At 32.7% G+C, this 21,704-nt stretch overlaps 6 protein-coding genes across 7 annotated transcripts; 3 read left to right on the top strand and 3 right to left on the bottom strand.

Moving 5' to 3' along the window:
• Positions 1-1,202: 1,202 nt before the first annotated feature.
• Positions 1,203-13,141, top strand: LOC144845860 (uncharacterized). 2 transcript variants are annotated; one of them, XM_078703334.1, is made up of 8 exons: positions 1,203-1,288; positions 1,433-1,564; positions 1,875-1,961; positions 2,182-2,304; positions 2,586-2,642; positions 2,868-3,026; positions 12,490-12,749; positions 13,068-13,141. In XM_078703334.1, the coding sequence occupies exons 1-7, from the start codon at positions 1,240-1,242 to the stop codon at positions 12,534-12,536; spliced, it is 654 nt and encodes a 217-aa protein (XP_078559460.1). In that variant the 5' UTR covers positions 1,203-1,239; the 3' UTR covers positions 12,537-12,749; positions 13,068-13,141. The 2 variants fall into 2 exon arrangements, with proteins under 2 accessions (XP_078559460.1, XP_078559461.1); XM_078703335.1 differs by having other exon boundaries at positions 12,490-12,725; positions 13,068-13,089.
• LOC144844854 (galanin receptor 2b-like) lies at positions 4,179-5,058 on the bottom strand. The gene has a single exon (XM_078701950.1). It carries the CDS (start codon positions 5,056-5,058, stop codon positions 4,180-4,182), a length of 879 nt encoding a protein of 292 aa, XP_078558076.1. The 3' UTR covers position 4,179.
• Positions 7,207-8,086, bottom strand: LOC144844853 (mu-type opioid receptor-like). Its single transcript, XM_078701949.1, has 2 exons — positions 7,734-8,086; positions 7,207-7,531 (listed from the first exon to the last, which is right to left on the bottom strand). The coding sequence occupies exons 1-2, from the start codon at positions 8,084-8,086 to the stop codon at positions 7,207-7,209; spliced, it is 678 nt and encodes a 225-aa protein (XP_078558075.1).
• Positions 10,794-11,681, bottom strand: LOC144844852 (galanin receptor 2b-like). Its single transcript, XM_078701948.1, has one exon. It carries the CDS (start codon positions 11,679-11,681, stop codon positions 10,794-10,796), a length of 888 nt encoding a protein of 295 aa, XP_078558074.1.
• On the top strand, positions 12,657-15,066 carry LOC144844851 (uncharacterized). Its single transcript, XM_078701947.1, has 5 exons — positions 12,657-12,683; positions 13,093-13,288; positions 13,791-13,916; positions 14,100-14,190; positions 14,513-15,066. The coding sequence occupies exons 1-5, from the start codon at positions 12,657-12,659 to the stop codon at positions 14,904-14,906; spliced, it is 834 nt and encodes a 277-aa protein (XP_078558073.1). The 3' UTR covers positions 14,907-15,066.
• A 565-nt stretch (positions 15,067-15,631) lies between these two features.
• Positions 15,632-20,968, top strand: LOC144844530 (uncharacterized). Its single transcript, XM_078701478.1, has 6 exons — positions 15,632-15,722; positions 16,403-17,469; positions 17,588-17,797; positions 18,247-18,416; positions 19,114-19,296; positions 19,580-20,968. The coding sequence occupies exons 2-6, from the start codon at positions 16,408-16,410 to the stop codon at positions 20,598-20,600; spliced, it is 2,646 nt and encodes an 881-aa protein (XP_078557604.1). The 5' UTR covers positions 15,632-15,722; positions 16,403-16,407; the 3' UTR covers positions 20,601-20,968.
• Positions 20,969-21,704: the final 736 nt, after the last annotated feature.

The following is a 21,704-nucleotide window of genomic DNA, read 5'->3' as shown; positions in this document are numbered from 1 at the left end:
CAAATCCCAAATTCTTCATGATTTCACTGGTTATTATCGTTTTCCCTTGTTGTCACACTTTGCAATGAAGAGTACCTGATAAACTAATTAATTACAATGCATACTTGGTATTTAATGCGGGTTGGTGACATGGTAGGTGAATAATAATGACTTAATTCACCGACTTATATAATCGTCAGTACGATTATTATATAATCGTCACTACGATTATTAAGTTGTAATAGAGCGGTTTTTTAATCGATAAACTTGCAATCGAATTAAATACAATCGCCAGTAAGTTTAAATTAATGCCGTAGCATAAAGATTGTTTGCTTGCTTCCATCGATATCAACCTTACGTAACATCAGCGATTTTATACATACATATAGTCATCATTTTATTTGCATATTCAATTGTTTTACTATTTATTTACTCAGTTTGTGATGGTACCAGCTGTAATTCATCAACATCATATTATGGTATAATGTATAGTATTATTATAATGGATAACGTTATATAACGTATCTACAACAGTAGGCCTATTTCGTATACGCGAATTGGACTATTAAAAAAAGGAATTTCTTTGAAAAACTGAAATGTCGAGACTCAATCATTATTTTCTTCTGGAAACACATGGTGTACCACAGACCTAACTTTCAAATAAAATGTACTTCTTTGTATGTATCTGTAATCATAATTCAGTTTGTAACACTGTCGTCCGACTTATGATCATTTTCATTCAATTATTTATGTTGTTGTGGGTCGTTTCTTACTTTTTCAGCTGACAAGTTTAGATTTTGAAAACACTACATGTCTTCATAATGGTATTTGCATGGAACAAGACAACAACACATATCTGTGCTATTGTCTACCTGGATACTGTGGTCATGACTGTGAAGAAGATCAATCTGGTATTGATATTTATATTTTTTAATGATTCTTTTTACTTGGCAAAATATAATTTTGCTATTGATTTTCAGGAAAAGCTTATTATATTAAAATCTAACTTACTTGTATCTTCCATATGAGATATTAAATAGCACGCCCTCTGTATTCTTTTAACATGGACCAAAATATCAAGTATTGAGCCCTTTCTCTCTGAATATAGTTTTCCCTGATATATTTTGCCTAGTGCCTTACAGTTTCTGAGTGCTTTCATTTTTGTTGTTGCTGACATGTTTTGATTCCGATTTATTTTCTCTTTCAAGATGATCCTTGTGATAATGAGCCATGTCTTAATGTTCAAATGAAGATGATTTCATGTGTCCAGAAGGAATCTATGGGCAAATCTGTGAAGAAATACTTATGTGTGAGTTACATTAACTATCTTGTACGATCATCATGTTTCCTATCCAATTTGCTATATTTAGTGTAGATAATTATTTTTTAGTAAAAGTGTTATCAACTTTATTTCCCTAAATTAATATAAATAATAATTTTTTTAATTGTATAGTAAGCACTGAGGAACATTTACTGCTATCAACACAATCAGAAGATTTCACAACTGCTGCCAGTATGATGACCACGAAATTCAACATTTTCACTAGTCCAGGCATACCTGTATCAGTTACTACAGCAATACCAGGTAATTCAGCAATACCAGGTAATTCAGCAATATCAGGTAATTCAGCAATACCAATACCAGTTACTACAGCAATACCAGGTGCTATAGCAATACCAGCTACTAATGCAATACCAAGCTAAGAGTGTTTAGGGTGAAATTACTGCAGTTGAATGATGCCTATAAAGGGTTTAGAAGGTCAATTGTCAGTAATGATGTCTGCCTAGTTGGGGATACCCATGAAATAAACAATTGTTTCTGAACAACCAGAAGCAAACAGCCATTCTTCCAAAAATTTGACCTTATTCTTCTTTAAATGTTTTTCCTTTTTCAGAAAATAAAGCATCCACTGCATCATGGACAACTCCCAAGATAGACATCACTTTTGGTCATCTTTCCTCAGCCATACCCACAACCAAAGGTAATACTTGAATTTACATTTAGTGTGCATTTAAATTTTGCTTTTTAGTGTCTCAATCTACATTTACTCACAATAAATTTATTTATTCAAAGTATTGTTCTGTATTACTTTAATTTACAAGTGAAAAATGTTTACTTTAATGCAAGAAATACACTTTCTATTATTTATAGAAGTTATTATTTTTTAAACAAATAATTACTTCTTATTGATGTTTCTGCAGGTTCCCCTTGTGACCCTAACCCATGTATGAATGGTAAAGTCTGTCTAGTAGGCAGTGGTGATTTTTTCTGTCAGTGTGGGTTTGATTACGAAGGTAGATATTGTGAAACTCCAGTTGACAATCGTACGTTTATTTCATTGCACAGTTTTTATTGAAATATAATAATGAAATTTACTACAATGATAATTATAATAACGATTATGATTTGTTGTAATGAAGAATGTATATAAAAGTAAGTGAATAAAAAGAAAAGTTAAAAAGTGCAATATAAAGATAGCAAGACAAGTGGCACTATTTTTGGCAAAGCCTTGATTACAACCCTGGTTTCTGACAGTGAAAGAACATTAACACTATATGCTACTACTGTTACGCACACATTAATTTTTGTTATTAATATTTATCAGCATTCCCCTTCAGACGTCGAAGGCAGATTCAACAGACAGAGTATCCAGTCATTACAGGTATTTCAACTTCTGTACACAGCAAACATATTACTCTTTACATGGCATCAATACTACTATGATCCCAAGTGGTGTCAAGATGTAATTGTTAAATCTGCACAAAATCAATAAGAAGTGCTCTTTCACTGTAATTGATTTTTGGCCCTACTGAATAAAACAGTGTTTATATTCTAATTCTATTAATATTATGAATTTAAGTATAATTGATCATTGCTTTTTCTTCAGAGGAAGAAATTACTGAAAATATGGTTACTGATGGTGTCATGGATGTTACAGAAGAACAAGAGACAGAGAGGTATACTGAAGAAATGGAAGTGACAACGTTTAATTCACCACCTGGGTTCAGGCGACCAGAATGGAATGCAAGCATACCGATCTGTGTTGGTAAGTTCTTGTCTGCCACTTTTAATCTTTAGAATCATTCAGTTTTAAGGTCGGATCACATTGCGCGTACATCATTAGCAGCTTTTCGTTTTCACGGCGCATATATCAAGTATTTTAGCGCATAGCCGGCCGCGCAGCACAAGCCTGTTTTCCAGTCGATGTAATGTTACGACATTGAGTTTTTATACCGATGATAACGATGATCGAGCCGGACCACTAATATTTACACATTTTTACGCGATTATTAATTGTTTCTTGGTTCTTTCGAGCATTGCTGGGACATGATGACGTGAAGTGCTGCGACACCAAGGCGTAAATACCACCAAGGCGCAGACAAGCCTGCATGAAAATTGAAAAAGTTACAGGTTTTGATGCTTCAACACAGCCAAGGACATGTTTTCACAGAACTGCAAAATTAACCCTTCAGTTTCATTATAAACAGCTTCTATTACTTTTAATTACTTTTAAACAATTGAAGTCATACATAATTATGGCATAAGAAAGAGAAAACATTGTGAATTTAATATAAAGTAAACTTCATTACACTATTAAATAGAAGAATAATACAAACAGTAGCAGCTATAGCAGTGTCAAAATATGGAATGAAAAAAGATTACAAATAAAAATCTACACATGTTTAGTTATAAAAGAACAAAACACAATACTCAACAATTATAGATAAAATTGATATAATTTTACCTGTTTTTTCAATTCAATTTCTTTTATTTCGGAAAAATTTCATCCATATCAACAAACGTACAAACAGAAAAAGAAAAAAGAAAATTTGCAAACTCTAAGCTTAAATATATAGGATACTTCTCCATCTACAATACATTTACAACTACAAAAAAACTATTCAACATACATTGCATGAAGCCGTAGATAGATTTTCACATATACTCATTAAAGGAAGGGACACCATATCTGGCACTACTGCTTCTTTTTATATTACATTTTATGTATCATCTGTTTTGGAGTAAATATTATAGTTTAGTTATTTATTCATTCATTTTGTTGGTCATCACATTTTAAACTTGCTCAATTCATAATTAAAAATTGTAAAACTGTGACAGGACATGGTATCTGAATGGAGTTTAATTACGGATTTTTAAAAAACCTTTAAAAATGTTGTGTTACTACCTTCCTAACCTTTTTAGTTCTCTGTTCTTTGACGTAGGAATGAAAAAGTTTCTTTCAAACCTTTTTGAAAATCCTTATACTTGAAGGTGTATATTATAGGATTTACACAGCTGTTTAATAGCGTAAATACCACCACAATGTAGTACGGAACTCCATCAAAATCTAGGTAACCTCCAAAAGTAAAATATAAATATGATGTTTGGCCTGGAGTCCAGCAGACCATGTATGTAATGCTAGCAATCATCATTGTTTTGATAATGTTCATTCTTCTGGCTGTGTTTGCTTCATTTCTTGTGGTACTGGTCTCTCCGACACGTGTCTTAAGAGAGATGAAGATTCTTATGTACACGAATAGCATAATAATAAGTGGAATCAGTTCGATGTAGAGAAAATTTAGAAAACCAAACAATTTCTGATACTGTACACTTGGCCACTTCTGAATGCAAACTCCATCCTCGATTTTATGGATTAAAAGCCAGTAAAGCATAAAAGTAAAGCCACAAATCCAGGGTGTTACTAGAGCAGCACATTTGACCGACTTGTAGTTTTTGACTTGATTGTATTTTAAAGGATATATTACAGAACAGTAGCGATCAATTGTAATAACAAGAAGATTGCCGGATGATGTAAAAATGCAGGACCAGAAGAAGTACTTACTACAAACAATGATCGCCAATGCTGGTGATTCTGGTAGCGGAGTGGTAAATATATCAACAAACTGAATTATTGAGAAGAAGGATGTCAAGAAGTCCACCACACAGTGATTTAAAATCAAAATTATTGGCGAGTTGAATCGATTCTGTAAACGTAGAAGAATAAATATTGCAAAGCCATTTGTGAACAATCCCAGAGATCCAAACACGCTGTAAAGTACTGCATTTATTGTTGCCATGTTTTTGTTTTAATTGTCTCTTGTTTATTTCTAATGTCAATTCATTTAAGTGTGGCTTAGGCTTCCAGAAAAAAAATATTCTCTTAGTTGAGAAGCTACTGTTTTATGTGTCGCAGTTAACTTATTTTTTTGACTCATATAGAGTGTGCTGGTATCATCCACTCCAGAACTCTGCTGCTTATTGGTTCAACATATTTCATATACTTAATTCTTAAGTGTATTGTTATCAAACTTCCATCGTATATCCATTTTCATTATATATTCTACATTCAGATAGGTCTATATATATTATACTCAAACAATTTGTTTTGCATCATGCCAATTATGTGTCTAAATTGACTCAAGGATACAATTCCCGTTTTAAAATGTAATCAATATAGAGATTAAAAATTTCCTTGAAAAGCTTTTAAAATGTTCTCAAAGTAGAAAATCACTATGATCTCGGTAATTCAATTCAATCTAAATAACTTATCTGAAGTGAAGTTGTAGCTTACAAGCAGTTAAGATTCTTGGTTACCGATCTCATTGTCAGGATTTTTTCTCACGACAAAAAACTACACCACTGACAAAGATTGTTTCTTTAATTCAATTGGTTTCAATTTCTAAAATAATTTTCTTTGTATAAGTTTATCCTTGGCAATATAATGTCTGAATGGAATGATTAATAATTAAATAGTAATCTGTCAACAAATCACAGAGCGCGCTATAGTCTCATGAAGTGTCTTCTCATAAAATTTACAACATCTCTTTCATACGTATATTGATACACATTAACACAGCACATGAAAAAAAATTCAGCCATTTAAAAAAAATTCAGCAATTTATTTGATTTTGACTTATTTCAATTAGGTTTTATTTTTAAATATTAAAGTAAGTATTGAACTATTATTCATACTGTATCGATATATATTCATTTAATTGTCAATAGATATAGGAAATTGCATACAATTATATTTTTTTAAGTATGTTAATGGCTTTCAAAATTATTATAACTTTAGAATTTGCTGATCTTGTTACTTCTCCAAGGACACATTTTTATTTAAAATATGTAAACAATATTAGGTGATCAAAGATTCCCTTGAAAAGCTTTTAAAATATTTTCAAAGTATGTCCTGAAGAAAATCAATATTTATGTAATTCAATTTGTAACTATTTTCTTACATAACCATCTTACGCCTCACGGACACTGTTATTTCATGCATCATAACATACTGACAAAAACACCATGATAAAACTTTCGCTATAAAAAAAATCTTTATAAAAACCATTCCACCACTCAATTCAGTTCAAGAAACATTTATTGACCATATTTTAGCATAATGGTTGGCATATAATATATATAGTCGAGAGACTACAAAAGGCCCGATGAGCCTGTCGCTGTAGTCCCTCTTTACATTATACAAGTATACATACAAATACAAATAATAATAATAATACAACACTTAAGCTAATCTTAATTAGCCGTTACGTACATTATATCAGTATAAAAAAAAATGCCAGACCATAGGATTACTTTTTGAATTTGACCCACAATCTTCAAATTAAATCTACTCAGGTAGGCCTATGATGATTGCAATTAATTAATCGAATAATGAAGTTGGTGGTAGAAGTTGAACAATTGGTATACCTATATACTTTTACATACAATATACAAGTTTTTGTCTATATATTTTCAAACTATTCTACAGTAACTGCCTGAAATTTGGTGGATATGATATATCATTGAGTGGATCTCATTCCATTAGTATTATCAATTTCTTTTTTGTATAACAATAATTACACCAATGAGTGAAAAAACTTCAAATAAAACATTCAACATTTTTTTCTTTATTTATTTATTCATTACTTTTTTTGTTGGTCTACTCTTGAATCTTTTATTGGGACCTAAAGCTACTCTTGCGTTTCTTAAGGAAGAGAAGGTTGAATTACAACAGGGGCTAAAATGGACCAGAATACCAGACTTGCTATTAAACATTATTAAATTAAAGTTTTTAATGTCCGACACCTTTCAAATTCTGTCCTATCACTAGTATTTAGCTGTTGTTTGCATCGTAAACATGAGACTAATTGTTTTTAGATTTTACAAATGAATGTCTGATTGAAATGTTTATAACTTGTAGAACTGCAGTTTGCCCTGAGTTGTCTGTCTTAAGTTGTATCTCTTAAGAAAGGCCATGATAAAGTCTTCTTCAGTCCTTCTTGAAAATCTTTATATTTGAAAGTATAGATGATAGGATTTACACAGCTGTTGAATAGAGAAAGTACCACTACTATGTAATAAAAAATACCATCGAAATCAAATTGACCTCCGAAAGTAAAATTCAAAAATGCTATCTGATTTGGTGTCCAACAGATCATGTATATGACACTGACGATCATCATTGTTTTAATAATATTCATTCTTCTGGCTGTGTTTACTTCATTTCTTGTGGTACTGGTCTCTCCGACACGCGTTTTGAGAGAATTATAGATTCTAACATATACAAATAGCATAATAGCAAGTGGAAACAGCTCTATGTAGAAGAAATTCAAAAATCCAAACAATTTCTGAAACTGGACACTTTGGCCACTTCTGGAAGCAAACTCCATCTACGACTCTATGAATTGCAACCCAGTAAAGAATAAAAGTAAAACCACAAATCCAGGGTGTGACTAGAGCAGCACATTTGACCGACTTGTAGTTTTTGACTTGATTGTATTTTAAAGGATGTATAACAGCACAGTAGCGATCAATTGTTAGAACAACAAGATTGCCAGTTGAAGTGAAAATGCAGGACCAGAAGAAGTATTTACTACAAACAATGGCTGCCAACACTGGTGACTCTGGCAACGGATTATTAAATATATCAACAAACTGAATTATTGAGAAGAAAGATGTCAGGAAATCAACCACACATTGATTAAAAATTAAAAGATTTGGTGAGTTAAATTGATTCTGCAAACGTAGGAGAATGAATATTGCGAAACCATTAGTGAACAATCCCAAAGAACCAAATATGCTGTATAGTAAAGTACTTGTTGATGCCATGTCTTTACTTCAGTTGTACTTCAACTATGAAATCTATCTTCTAACTCTGCTGCTGATGTCTTTGCTATGCTGTGGTAGATGTCTGAAAGAAAGCTAAACTTTCATTGTTTATTGGCTGTTCTTACTTTAGTTTAGGCCCTACTCAATTATGTATTATCATTAAGTCTGTGCTTTACTTTCCTGAAAGGTACTTAATGCTATATTCATTTAAGTCAGTTTAAGATTACATTATCTCTAAAAGCATTTACAGAAGTCAATCATCAAGTATAATGTTGAACAACATTAGGCTGTATAATTGTTTCTTTTCAATACCACTTTTAAAAACCACCTTGAAATATACACTCAATTAAAAGTGTTCATGATATTCAGTTAAACAGTAAATTTTCTTTTGTTATTGTAAAAGCTTTTAGGTATCAATCTTTTAAACCTATTAAAATTGCTTTATAGATATAAATGAAAAATCAAGACTCAGACTTGTATGCCCTTTGTATCTACACAAGTACAAGTCAGTCCAACATACGTTTCAACTTTGTTAGTGTCATTTCTTGTGACAGTGGCCTGGTATACTATATAGATATTTATTTTTATATTTTGTTTTTTCTATGAAAGTAATTAATTAATATTGCTTGTATAGGCAAGATTATTTTATTACTCAAATCCATACATCATACCTGTAGGGCCTACATATTTTTTTAAAAAGAGGTCGATACATAAAATAACAGTCAAATTAATGATAAAACATCAAAGGAGAAACATATGAAGATGAATAGACAACCCAATTAATTTTTTAAAAAATTTAAAAAAGCACAAAACTAAGAAAGAAAATGAAGAAGTATGAAATAGAAATAAACAATTAAAGTGATTGAAAATATGTTCCTCAGGATCTAAGCATGACTTTGTTGTTCTTCAAGTTTACTAAGTAGATATTTTTTTAATTTATGTTTGAAAATGATCTTATTGTTGATACCTTTCAATGAAACACATCCTTCAGATTTTGAAATTCTATTTTGACAAACCAAAATTAGTTACTGACCTGACTGACAGTTTCATCCTTCAGATGTGTAAACATACATATACATGATAAAGAACACTATTTGAAAAGATTAAGAACTTGTCTTCTTATTGCGCTATAAATCATGATATTTTATTTTTTTTTTATTTTAACCATATTTAATGAGGGTGATCCATCCAGCATTTGCTGATCATTTGGGACCCTCAGAACAGATACAAAAAACAAGAACAGAAAAGTAAAAGAAAAACCAAAAAAATAAAATTAATTACATAAGACTAAAAATCCGAATAAGAAAATTTGAAAAATAGAAAATAACTGAAATGTTAAATTAAGCAAAATATAAAATATATATATATGTAAATAAAAATTTAGATCTACTATTTTACACTGCACTGTGGGTCATAACACACATTTTAACTGGAAACTGAGGAAGTTTACATTTACATTGCACACTATTTTGCAGGCTTAATGAAGATTTTGTTTTAATATAAAAAAGTTCTACTAGTGATTCAAGGCGAAATACAGTCTTAGCAGCAGATTGATTAAATAAAAGTTTACTTTAACTAGGTGTGTTATAAAACAATGTGACTCTACCTCGTTAAATAGGACAATTAATCTTTCAACTCATGAATATTCTCACCATTCAACTCATAAACATTAATAGTATACTTTATCATATTAAGCTACTGTTGTTTATTGTCAAAATGTATATTAGAGTAGTATCTATATATAAATTATGTTTAATTTTGAGGTAGAGAACACAATGCAAAGCGTATAGAAATGACCGTCTATCAACTATACGATATTGTTCCAATATGTAATGTGCTGCTTATATTTGTTGAACAGAATTTTGCTCGCTTACATTTGAAATGTGGCGAAGCTTTGCATCAGGGATTTGAGTGATCTGGAGGGTGTGGTGAGAATTATACTTCTGAATGTACAAAATTGCCAGGAACTTCTGTAGATTGCTCAATTGTCTCTTCTGCCTAAAGCCACATCATTTTGATAATTAGCAATTTGTACCATTGGCAGCAATTAGCTCAGACAGGACAATTACAATGAAAACGATAAGGCTTAATAATGTTCAGCACTTTTATTTCACACATTTCAAAATCCTAGATATATGCCATATGATAATCAAAAATTGTATGATCTAAAAAATTATAATGCAATGGTTAATAATAATAATAATAATGGTAGTTTTATATAGCACCTAATACAATGATTCTGAGTGCTTTACACAAAAAAATAATCTATAAAATATCGAAGATAACCATTAAAGAAGAAAATCAGAGGAACTATTTACACGGCTCCATTCTCCAGCACTTTGAAGCTCCCATATTAGAGTCAGAACAGAAGTCATCTGTCTGTGATAGATGTTATTCCAAAGACGAGCAGATGAAAAGATTGCTCAGTTGTCATAGAAAACAGTGGCCGATTATAGTTATAAACATTTATTTAAAAAATAAGAACACATAATTTTGTATTTTAATACTTTATTGTTGTAGAGTATTCTCAATTACATACATTTACTATGGATTTAATTAAATTGTATTAGAAGTGGTACTCATCCACACGTAATGTGCATGTTTCAATTTAAGTGAACATTTGGTGCGCAAATCGCCTACGTTATCATTCGAGGACATGCAAATCGAAAGGTCCTTATGGTTGAATTTTGTCCTTGTTGAAAGTCCTTTAACTGCGATTAAAAAAGCATGACAATGTCTTTCTCAAACCCTCTTGGAAATCTTTATACTTGAAAGTATAGATGATAGGATTCACAACACTGTTCAACAAAGAAAGAGCTATTGTACCATAATACAAAAATCCATCAAGATCCAAGTATCCACCCAGAAGGTAGTAAAAGAATACTATTTGATTTGGTGTCCAGCAAATTGCATATGTGATGCTTACAAGTGCCATTGTCTTTATGACGTTGAGTCTCCTGGCTGCACTGTTTGTGTTCCCAATAGCACTACTTTCTCCGACTCGACTTTTCAGTGACTGAAAAATTTTGTAGTATACAAATGCCATCAAAGTAACTGGGGCAATTTCCATGTACAGGAAAGTAAATACTCCTGAAGCTCTCTGAGCGTTAATATTTGACCACTCTACTATGCACTCTCTGTCACCAACTCTGTGCACCATGATCCAGTAACTTACCGCTAAGGGGCCACAGATCCAAGGAAATAACATCAAAGCTACCTTGATCCATTTATTATTCTTTTTCGCACTATATTTCAACGGGTATATCACAGCACAGTAGCGATCCATTGTGAGGACTGCCAGATTAGCTGTTGAGGTAAAAATGCACGACCAAAAGATGTAATGGTTGAACCACAAGCAGCAGTAGATCCAAGCCTTGATTTTAGACTTCCACAGCGAATCTCCTAGATTTACATCCACGAACTGACAAATCGAAAATAATGATGCCATACAATCAATAATGCATTGATTCAGAATTAAAATGTTTGGAGAGCTAAATCGGTTTTTCAAGCGTAGAAGAATGAAAATTGCAAAACCGTTGGTGGATAAGCCTAGAGACCCAATAATGCTGTAGAGAAGGTTTACTGTAGCTGTCATACTTTCTAGTATTCTTCTTCTTCTTCTTCAAAGATGCACTCAATAAGTCAACTGAATGTTGTTGAATTTTAAAGTATTTTATAGTCCTCAATGACGTAATCAAGTTTTAACTAATCAAAATCATTGCAATAATATGTTTTGTGTTCAAGTAATTTATCCTCTAGAATTAATGGAACTTTTAAAGCATCTAATTTTTGAAATAGTCTTCAAATAAAGTATCAATGATGATATAATTAAAGTACTTCTAAAGCAATTTGTCTAAATTGATCTATCAATTTATCATAGCTTATAATTATCTTTTAATGCATCTTCTATGAAGTGTTTTTGTAGTATAGTACAGTTGCCATATCAATATAGTATTTTGCTGTAAAAATATATCCACAAAAATACAGTCCACAAACATAAAGCAACTTACAAATTAATTACGAAATGGTACATTTTCAAGACTCCTCTCATGACAGTCACGTAACAGAAAAGAATACAAAAATATTTACAGAATTGTTTTCATTTTTTGTTTACCTTCAATGAAATATATATAATGTTCATTGAATGAATTAATCTCTATATATTCAGTGTTTTAATATTTGAACAATTGTATGTTGAAGTTTAAGTTGATAGATCACTTTTAAAGCTAGTGATGTTTTTAATAATGAATATTTATATTAAGAGCTTTGTTGGTGTAGTACACCTTATGGCGACAGTGGTCCTCCAGCCTCTTTTGACACTTTTTGGCACTTCTTGTATTTATTGATTATATTGTAAGACTGTAATAACCATTGTATTTGATTTAAACAATTATTTTTTTTAGACAAGGAGCCACCATTACTTGAATGTCATGACTTGATTGTTGTTTAATCGCCCATAATTGATGAAAATCAAATTCCTAATATCACCACTCCAATCTACTGGCCATCGATACTTGTATCAGACAATGACGCAGAGCGATACGTCACTTATGAACCTGCAAATGGGACAATGGTGAAGTTAGGCTCATACCAGACTGTTAAGTTACTGCAGCAGATTTTGCTGACAATATTGTGACCTGTGAGTTTGTTGTGTTTGTCAATGGTAAAGATGCATCTTTTTTTTTAAATTAAATCAAAAAATTACTGAAAAAATGACAATGCTGTAGGTATCAGTGGCTGGATCTCAATGGGGATACAAAATAAAATAAGGAAAAGGCCAAATCAAAACAATGAAGTTAAAAACAGCCAGAAAAATTAGCAGAGCATTTGGGCAACACTAGCCCTTCATCAGTGCAAGTTTTTTTTAATTAGAAACATAATTGGCTATATCTAATCTGTATGTTGTATAAAATGAAGTTGACAATTTTATTTTGCTAGTACTGTACTTTGTAATTCATTTATGACATTAAATAATTTCCAGTGTCTGTACAATGTGCTGAGTGGAGTTAGAAGATCCTGTTAATGGTTACAAGAGCTGTTCAAGCTTTGCATTTGGCCCTCTTGGTGCTGGTTTTGGATGTAACATTGCATGTCTCGAGAACGACTTTAAATTTGTGTATGATCCTCCGTCATCATTTATTGAATATTTTTGTCAGGAAGGAATTGGATGGACACCTGATCCTCTTACTCCTGGTTGTTCAAGTAAATATTATATTATTAATTATAAAGAATTATTTTTACATTTTTAGTGTGTGGTTTTAGATTTAAAATGCGTATTGCCAGATTTTACCATATAGTCTCAAAGTTTATGAAGATTTGTTTTGTTGGAGTCAAATTTATTAAATTGAACTATTAATATTTTGAAAGTATCAGTATGTTCTGTTTCTTGAAAACTTTTGCCTTTTGAGATTTTGCCTTACCTTTGTACTACATAAAACTGTTTATTGGTAACTGAGAAAGAAAGGTTAATTTGATTGATTGATCACTTTAATACTTAAATTGCTTGACTGATCGTAGTAAAATATAAAGAAAATGGATGCATAGGTGTGTATATCAATAGCTACATGTATAAACACAAAGATGCTGCAAATTGTGTTGAGTTAGGCCTACACATTAGCAGAGAGCAATGACTCTTTTACTTGTATACAAACAGATATAATTTCAATATGTCACAAAAAGTAATGAAATGTTATGTTGTGTCCAGATTCCTGTGAAGGATATTACCTAAATGGAGGGGAATGTGAAAAGGAAAGTGATGGTAATGCCTACTGCTGCTGTGCCATTTATTATAAAGGCAATCGTTGTCAGGAAGATGATCCAATTTCTGAAGGTAGAATAATATTTTAAGAGTGGTAACTGTACTAAGAATACTTTAAATAATATGATTGCAACACAGTTCTTTCAAATTTAGTATAATTATAATATAATAATAAGTAGCATATTTTATATTATTTCATTATGAATTACTTCTTTAATAATGATGTTATATAATAACCTTCTTTATTTATCTTAGAAAACAATGTGATTTTGATTGTGTCCATTACACTTGGATGCCTTGTACTCTTCATTGGCGTCTGTTCAATCATAATATATAACATCAACAGGTTTGTCATATTTATGTCCAGGATATTTGCATTATACATTGATATTATATAATATTTTTTGTGGGTGTCAAAAAAACCTTTACCTCAAAGAAATATAAGTATCTTCTCCTATTTAAGGAGACACTTTCCTGTGAAATTATTCAGGGGAATAAGTTTTAACAATATGGCCAACCCTTTTTCATGAGACACCAAGGGACACTTTTTTGGGTCTCAAGGGTGTCCCCTTAACAGGAGTTTAGTGTAGTAACAAGTTTATTAAAACAAACAGATGGTTATTGATCAAATCATTGTTACTCAATCTTACTCCACTGTTCTCTTGTAGATCAAACTCAAAACTTGAAAAGGTAGAAAAGACACTTCAAATGGAAATTGATGACACAGAAGAACATGACAGAAACGGACAACAAACACGAAAGAGCGAAAGAGAAGTTCCAATAAGTGATGAGGTAAACGAAGAAGAACCAAATGAACAACCTGATAGTGAAACTAGTAAACAGGTCCGCTTCAACAATGCTATTTACAGGGGTAACATGAATCAAACCACAATGCATGAACCAACGAGATATGAAGATCCAATTCTCGTTCGCGACATTATTAGACGTGGTCAGGAATCATTGCAGAACGTTATAATTATGCATATCAAATGGATGCAGAATTTGCCAATACAAATTCATCGTTTGCTCGTCGTGATTACAATTATTAAATTTAAAAAATAGATATTGTAGTTATCTTCAGTGAAGGAGTTAGTAGCTGACACTGGAAGCTTACATTCTTTTTACAACTTCATTATTTTTTTTCCAAATTGCGAATTTATATATACACAATTTATATTATACAGTTGATGATAACTATGTACTTTTAACAATTCGGAAGGTTATTTTAATTATACTGTTTATGCTCATAACAATCATTCATGAACCTAATGATAAAGTAGTAAGTAACCTGGAAGTTCAACATGAATTATTTTAATACTTATATTTGATTTCTATGTTTTGTAACAATGTCTAATGTTGTTGAATCAAATGATACGTGTGTGTATATATCATTTGAGTATAGGAATTATAATAAATAGTTGGTTTGTATTGTTGTGTAGACAATTCAGAATTTATATGGATTTTTTCAGAAAAACGTTAACAAATTAAAGCTTGATACTTTTGATCCACGAAAACCTTTTTTTTCTTAGAACCGGTTCTTTTTATGAAAACATCCACTGTATTAAATATTAAGATCTCTTTCTTTTTGTGGTTTTAAAAGTTTGTTACAAACAAAGTTGCTTTCCTCGACCGGAAATACGACGCGCGACTTTATTAAAAATAGGAAATGCGTAGTGGAACGCGCGCAGTTTCTATGGCGCCGTGTGCGTTGTGCGCTAGAAAATAGAAATTTTCTCCGGGCAACGCATTCTGTTCTCAAAATGCAAACAAACAATGCGATTTCATACGAAGTAGAAACATCGGTAATGATAGTACACACTAACATTTACTGATTTATAGCAGATTTCTGGGAGAAGATTACATTAGAATTTCATGACCGTAAGTAACTTTTGCCTGTTTAAGTCTAACTTAAGCGAAATCATTAAAGTTTGCAATTCGTAAGGAGGCCTACCAACTAGGCTTACGCAACATGACGATTGCTAAATAACTAATTATTACCTAATATAACGCAATAAATCAAATAGCTAGCTTAGGCCTAGGCCTAGGCCTATTTCTCGTTCTCAGACAAATCGCATATTGACAAATATTCTTTCTTATACATAGGCCTAGGCCTATTTGAAATCGAATAAAATAATGTTAAAGATGTATTGGTCCTCAAAAACATGAAAAATGAAGATTAATAAAATCAGACTTTAAATAAGCCTAGGCTAGGTTTTAATAAAGTTATTCACTTCTGTAAAAAAAAACCAAAAGAATAATTATTTTAAAAACAAAAGAAACGGTTAATTTTACCAAAAACCAATTTGAAAAAAAATCCAAAATTTTAGGGGGACAATATCTATCTTTAATATTTCAATAATTGTTATTTATTAAAAGAATGATTACGTACCACCATTCTCAAATAATTAAAATACATAACAATTTTTAAAAAGCATTGGGCGCATTGTATGGAAGTGTAATAATAGTAATATAGACCTAGAACAGGATTTTTATAATTTGTTTATTAATTTATTATTGCTGTAGTTATTTCTTATATTTGCTTCTTTTTTGCGTTTTAGGTATTATGTATCGTCCCCCATATGCGGATGGCAGTGACGACGTGTACAAACATTTCTACGGAAATGGGCCTATAGGTTTAACAAATAACTGTTATCGACGTCGCCAAGTACGAGGTAGAAAGGGGACACTGAATCAAAACCAAACTAGATCAGGACATCCAAGAACGGGTAGACCAAATTCAGCAATAAATTACAACAAGGGCTCCTCCAATAGACCCGGGGCTCACGTAAATACAACCAACAACAATGCCACTAGCCAAATTAGACCACTTTGTAAAACAACTAGTGGAGTCACTGTTATAAATAAAGTTCAAGTTCAAGATTCAAAACTTCCGAAACAGCAACACATTCCGTCTGAAAATATAGATTTTGAGAAAGTGATTTTAGGTCCTGGACAACCCACAGAAGTTAGTAACATACAGTTGAACATTAGAACTACTATTCAACGTGAAGACAATGATGACGAGACAACATCACAAGTAAAATCACGTGAAAATAACGGAGATTGTCTAGACCGAGTTGTGAACGGTCGAAAATTGAACCAAGGTAAAGGCGTTACTGAAGAATCAAATGTGACTAATTTCTTTAAAATCTCGCCAGAACCAATTCAGAATCAAGGACAGACATCCTCTTTCAATGCAATATATTATTCTTTAGAAAAATCTCGTCTTGCTAATCCGCCTTCTTTATCGGACAATAATCGCACTACGTCTCTGAATAAACTATCTGACGGTCCTAGTAATGGTAAAGAAGAAAGTAAACTGTCGACCGACAGTATACCAGCATTGATTGACGTCATATCGCAAGCCGACACAATTCCTCCTGGCTATAATGAGTATAACCTTATAAGAGAGACAGCCAATCTTAATATTGATCGACCAGAAACCTCTGGTGTAGGCCTACGTAGTCACTCTTTAGCAGGAATAATTGAAAACTCAACTAACATCAATGATGCAGCATGTGATGCTTCTCAGCCTACTGAAGAACGTGAAATTCCACCCGTTAGTGAGAAAATATATGATACACAATTCCTTAATGAAGAACAGATAGATGAAACTGCCGATAAGGTAAGAGTTTCTAATTAGTTACGATATATTGGTGATTTGTACAATGTTAAAGAAAAACAATAATGCCAAACCAGTTTTGGCAAATGTTTTGTGAACAGTTTTTTTTTTATTATTTCAGTCCTTGGGCCAAATTATTTCCAACGATCCAGCTCTAATCGTGGCATCCATAAACGGAAATGTGTTCAGTCAACATCTTGAGGAGGTAAATAAGCACGTGCTTGATCCATCAATGAAAACTACGTCACAATACCAAACTAATCCGACACATCTGATGGAACAGCTCACGATAATCAAGATGCATCGAGATATTGCTGTTGATACCTTAGAGGTAACTATGTCAAACCATGTTCAACGTAGTGATGATGTAACATCTTAACTCAATAATATTGAGTCAATATGTTTGGTTTGTTGGAAGATAATCTTTGTTATTGTAAAGTAACAACGGCTTTCTCTTGCAGTGGCACGCGAATAAATACCTTCAAGATTCCGAAAACACAGTGGTATTCTGTAAAGCTCTGTCTACACTATCAAACTAGTTTGACAAAAGTGTGTCATATGGTAGAAAGATGATCGCGTCCATATTATGGTCACATCACTTTTTATCACATAAAGGTTGATGTAGTGTAGACTTGGGTCTAACATCTGGTGACATCCATATCACCGTTGATCAACACTTTCCTTCGTGATAATTTAATGTCTTTGGCCAGTTTTCTGTTGAATTTACTGACATACGGCAACACTATCTTAAAATGTTCTTTCTTAACTTTTATATTTCAGGACAAAAAGACAGAAGTGTCTCGACTCTGGGAAAGACTGGATAAAGTGAAAGCTGCTTCCGACAGGTTACTTCTTAGCAACAATGAGCTTTGTACCGAGCGAGATTCGTTGAAAAACCAATTAGAAATAAGTATCGCCGAGAAAGAAACTGCCGAGAAAAAGATAGAAACGTTTGTATTTTGTGAATTGAATAAATTGTCTTTTCATAGTAACCGGGTATACTGTAGTTGGATACACGCGATTAAAGTCTGTTTTACTGTCGACGTAACGTTACGACGAGTTGAGTTGCGTTTAATTGACAGGATTTCAAAAATCAATCGTTGAATTTGAACCGAGTTCAACTTCAACGTCACGATCGTTAAAACTGACCAATCAAATGATTCGGAAAATTACGACAAACAGACCTTAAAGCTTGGTTCCCACTAGAACGTAACGTAAGGACGTAAACGCAACGCAAGCGTTTTAACCAATCACAAGCGAATAAGCCATCGCTTGTGATTGGTCAATTCACTTGCGTTGCGTTACGTCCTTGCGTTGCGTCGCTAGTGGGAACCACGCTTTAGTAGAGACCTCACAACACATCATTTCAAATTCAAGACAATTCAGACGTTTCTATTTTGCACGGCTAACGCTACACAATTCTTCGTGTAAATCTTGTTAATTAATAAAATAGTATGTAAGGCAAACATTAGTGTCACTTGGTGAAAACAAAATTAATTTCACGTATCATTAGTGTCACCTCGTGATGTTAATTACGAAATGCTTGTGTGCGTCATGTAATATTTTACGTATTGGCATACTTGTACGTTGTGCATAATATTCGTTATTTATAACATATTACCATAATAACAATTTTATGACTGTTAGGTACAATGAAACACTACCACTAGTATCTGAAGTCACCACCAACACGGTCGAAATTCAAACGGATTCAGTAAGAGATGAAACGGCCGTCGAGAAGGAAGCGTTGAGGTTGCGTGTTGTACAACTACAAAATGTAGTGTCTCACAAAGATAACAGGATTAGGGTAATCGCAGATAATGCTAATAGGTAAGACAGATCGTATTATAGGATTTATGTTCTGTCTTTTAACAACATTAATAGATTCGACATGTTTGTATAATTTGGTTATTTTAAATAATGGCGTGGGGTAGCCTACAAATGTCAATAACCTAAACGTTAAAGTGGTTAACGATAGGAAATTAAGTTGACTGAAAATATGTCAATTGGTCATTCTATAATTTCTAATTATAATTTCTAGAAAAAAAAAAAAAGAATATGAAATGTTATAGAAGTGGTCCAAATTTATTAGATTTGTGCTCATTATTTTTAGAACAAATCAAAAACTACGACATGAAGTGGAACAGCTTAGAAAAAAATTAGCAAATGCTGAGAGACAGCAGTGTGTGGCAAATAGGATTATGATCGCAGGACCAGCGTGTAACGGCAGGGCAGACATTTGCGAAAGGACAGATCGTAGAGACAAACTAATAGCTGAACTTCCTCGCTGGAACTATATCAATCCGTGTGACTTGAATCCGATCATACGCCTTGGGAATAATGACCCTGTGGTCATTGGCAGAGGTGTTTTTGGCAAAGTGGAACTGATGCAGTTCCTGCCTACCAGAACTCTGGTGGCAGTGAAAACCGTATACCTGGACGCGAACGCGCCAGACAAAACTCGGAACCACATACGTCAGAAGTTTCAGTGTGAAGTGCGTGCAATGCAGTTGACGTCAACGCATTATGCGTTCCCTTTCTTGATCGGGGTTGTAGACGAAGGGCATCCGCTGCGTTTAGTGGCTATGTTTTTAGGAGATCATAAAACCCTTGAATCGAAGACTATTTCGCGATTTTTGAAATCAGCAGAAAATAACGGAATTACGAATGTCCAGTGGCTAAACATTGTGCTCGATGTAGTTTTAGGAGTCAAATTTTTGCACGAAAACCATCTACTACACAATGACTTAAAAGGTGATAATATTTTAGTTGTATTTGCGGACTGTCGTTGGGCTGGAAGAATAATTGATCTAGGACAGGTTTCGTCATTAAACCATCCACAGGAGTACAGGTTGTGTGAGGAAGAAAAGGCTCGCTTTAGAAAAAATCATACGCACATAGCTCCCGAACTTGTGAGTGGTACGCATAAGGAGTCGACGGCATCGGACATATTCCAAATTGGGTTAATAGTAAAAGAAATCGGTTCAAAAAGGAATATGACATTTCTAGAATCTCTTGGAGATAGTTGCATAAATAAGGATCCGTACAGGAGACCTAGAATCACAGATATATTAGGTCATGTGGCGTTTGATGAACTTAAGGTTGCGCATAATCATAATGAAATGCGCATGTAATCATAGATAGATATATTTTTATGTAATATTATATATATATAGAAAAAAAGTACATTTTTTACGCAATAATCGAGGGTTAAGCTACTGACGTAGCGTTACTTTAAATTATTTGTAGAGCGTTGTGACGTTTATGGTTGCTGACGTCATCTTCGGCATGAAAGGGTTAATGAACTGATCATGTGCATATAAAAAACGACAAGAATATTGCAATATGTTGTCATTCACGTCACAGCCATTTAGGCCTATAAATAATATATATTTTTTTGTTGGAGATGTATCGCTTCAGTGGCATTGCAGATTTGTGGTTACACGGACATCCCCATATGTGTGAAATGCATTGTAATAATGTCAGAAATTCTTCCCTGTCAATATACCATTGAACACCCTAATAATAATTATATTATATCAAAGTGTTTGTTATTTATTGTTTGTCATGTGCCAATCATATAGAACACAACAACCAAAAACAGTTCAAATGAAGTTAATTACATATGACGTTTCATTACGACTTTTTTCAGGTTTAAGAAAGGTTATGACAGAGAGATCCATATTTCAATATAATATATGGCTCTGAATGATGACGATAGATAGCGCCCTCTACCATCAAGTCCTTGTTATGACGAGGTATATTCAGAGCGTCATTCTGACGATGGAGCATTCTCTACTTTTTTACGGAGCGCCATTTATGCCTTTATGTACTTCAGAAATAGAAATAGTACTACGGTAACTGGTCCAGTCACTGAATTTTAATATATTTTGTATGTTCATACACTGTGTGCTCAACTGAACCAATTTTTTCCACCAGGGGAGCACAGTGGTATATAGAAATAAAGTCACCAAATTTTAATAAATTTAAGAAAAAAAATCCTTTGTTGATATAAAGTTTGCGGTACACCATGTATATTAGTTCTGAAAAGAACTGTTGAGTTTCTCGACGTTTCGATCAATATGCTTTGATCGTCCTCAGTCCTCCTAATATCCTTTGTGTTTCCTTTAGCAGAGTAAAAAAGTTAAAATTTTGATGTTGTTAATCTTTACATTAGAAGATTGTTCAAATCATGTAAATAAAACATTTTCCGGCCGGGAACCTATCAGCTCCCCTCT

Source organism: Antedon bifida, chromosome 6 (assembly GCF_963402885.1).
Source record: "Antedon bifida chromosome 6, ecAntBifi1.1, whole genome shotgun sequence".
NCBI classification, from domain to species: Eukaryota; Metazoa; Echinodermata; class Crinoidea; order Comatulida; family Antedonidae; genus Antedon; species Antedon bifida.
This window is presented reverse-complemented; position numbering and strand designations above follow the sequence as displayed.

Bases quoted from the DNA above. Each gene is read 5' to 3' on its own strand.
- LOC144845860 (XM_078703334.1), top strand. From the start codon at position 1,240: ATGTGTCCAGAAGGAATCTATGGGCAAATCTGTGAAGAAATACTTATG. The intron at 1,962-2,181 runs GTAATACTTGAA...ATGTTTCTGCAG, and splicing joins AGCCATACCCACAACCAAAG to GTTCCCCTTGTGACCCTAAC. The intron at 2,305-2,585 runs GTACGTTTATTT...AATATTTATCAG, and splicing joins TGAAACTCCAGTTGACAATC to CATTCCCCTTCAGACGTCGA.
- LOC144844854 (XM_078701950.1), bottom strand. From the start codon at position 5,058: ATGGCAACAATAAATGCAGTACTTTACAGCGTGTTTGGATCTCTGGGA.
- LOC144844853 (XM_078701949.1), bottom strand. From the start codon at position 8,086: ATGGCATCAACAAGTACTTTACTATACAGCATATTTGGTTCTTTGGGA. The intron at 7,532-7,733 runs GTCGGTCAAATG...TGTATATGTTAG, and splicing joins AATCAAGTCAAAAACTACAA to AATCTATAATTCTCTCAAAA.
- LOC144844852 (XM_078701948.1), bottom strand. From the start codon at position 11,681: ATGACAGCTACAGTAAACCTTCTCTACAGCATTATTGGGTCTCTAGGC.
- LOC144844851 (XM_078701947.1), top strand. From the start codon at position 12,657: ATGGTGAAGTTAGGCTCATACCAGACT. The intron at 13,917-14,099 runs GTAGAATAATAT...TATTTATCTTAG, and splicing joins AGATGATCCAATTTCTGAAG to AAAACAATGTGATTTTGATT. The intron at 14,191-14,512 runs GTTTGTCATATT...GTTCTCTTGTAG, and splicing joins ATAATATATAACATCAACAG to ATCAAACTCAAAACTTGAAA.
- LOC144844530 (XM_078701478.1), top strand. From the start codon at position 16,408: ATGTATCGTCCCCCATATGCGGATGGCAGTGACGACGTGTACAAACAT. The intron at 17,798-18,246 runs GTAACTATGTCA...TTTATATTTCAG, and splicing joins TTGCTGTTGATACCTTAGAG to GACAAAAAGACAGAAGTGTC. The intron at 19,297-19,579 runs GTAAGACAGATC...CATTATTTTTAG, and splicing joins ATCGCAGATAATGCTAATAG to AACAAATCAAAAACTACGAC.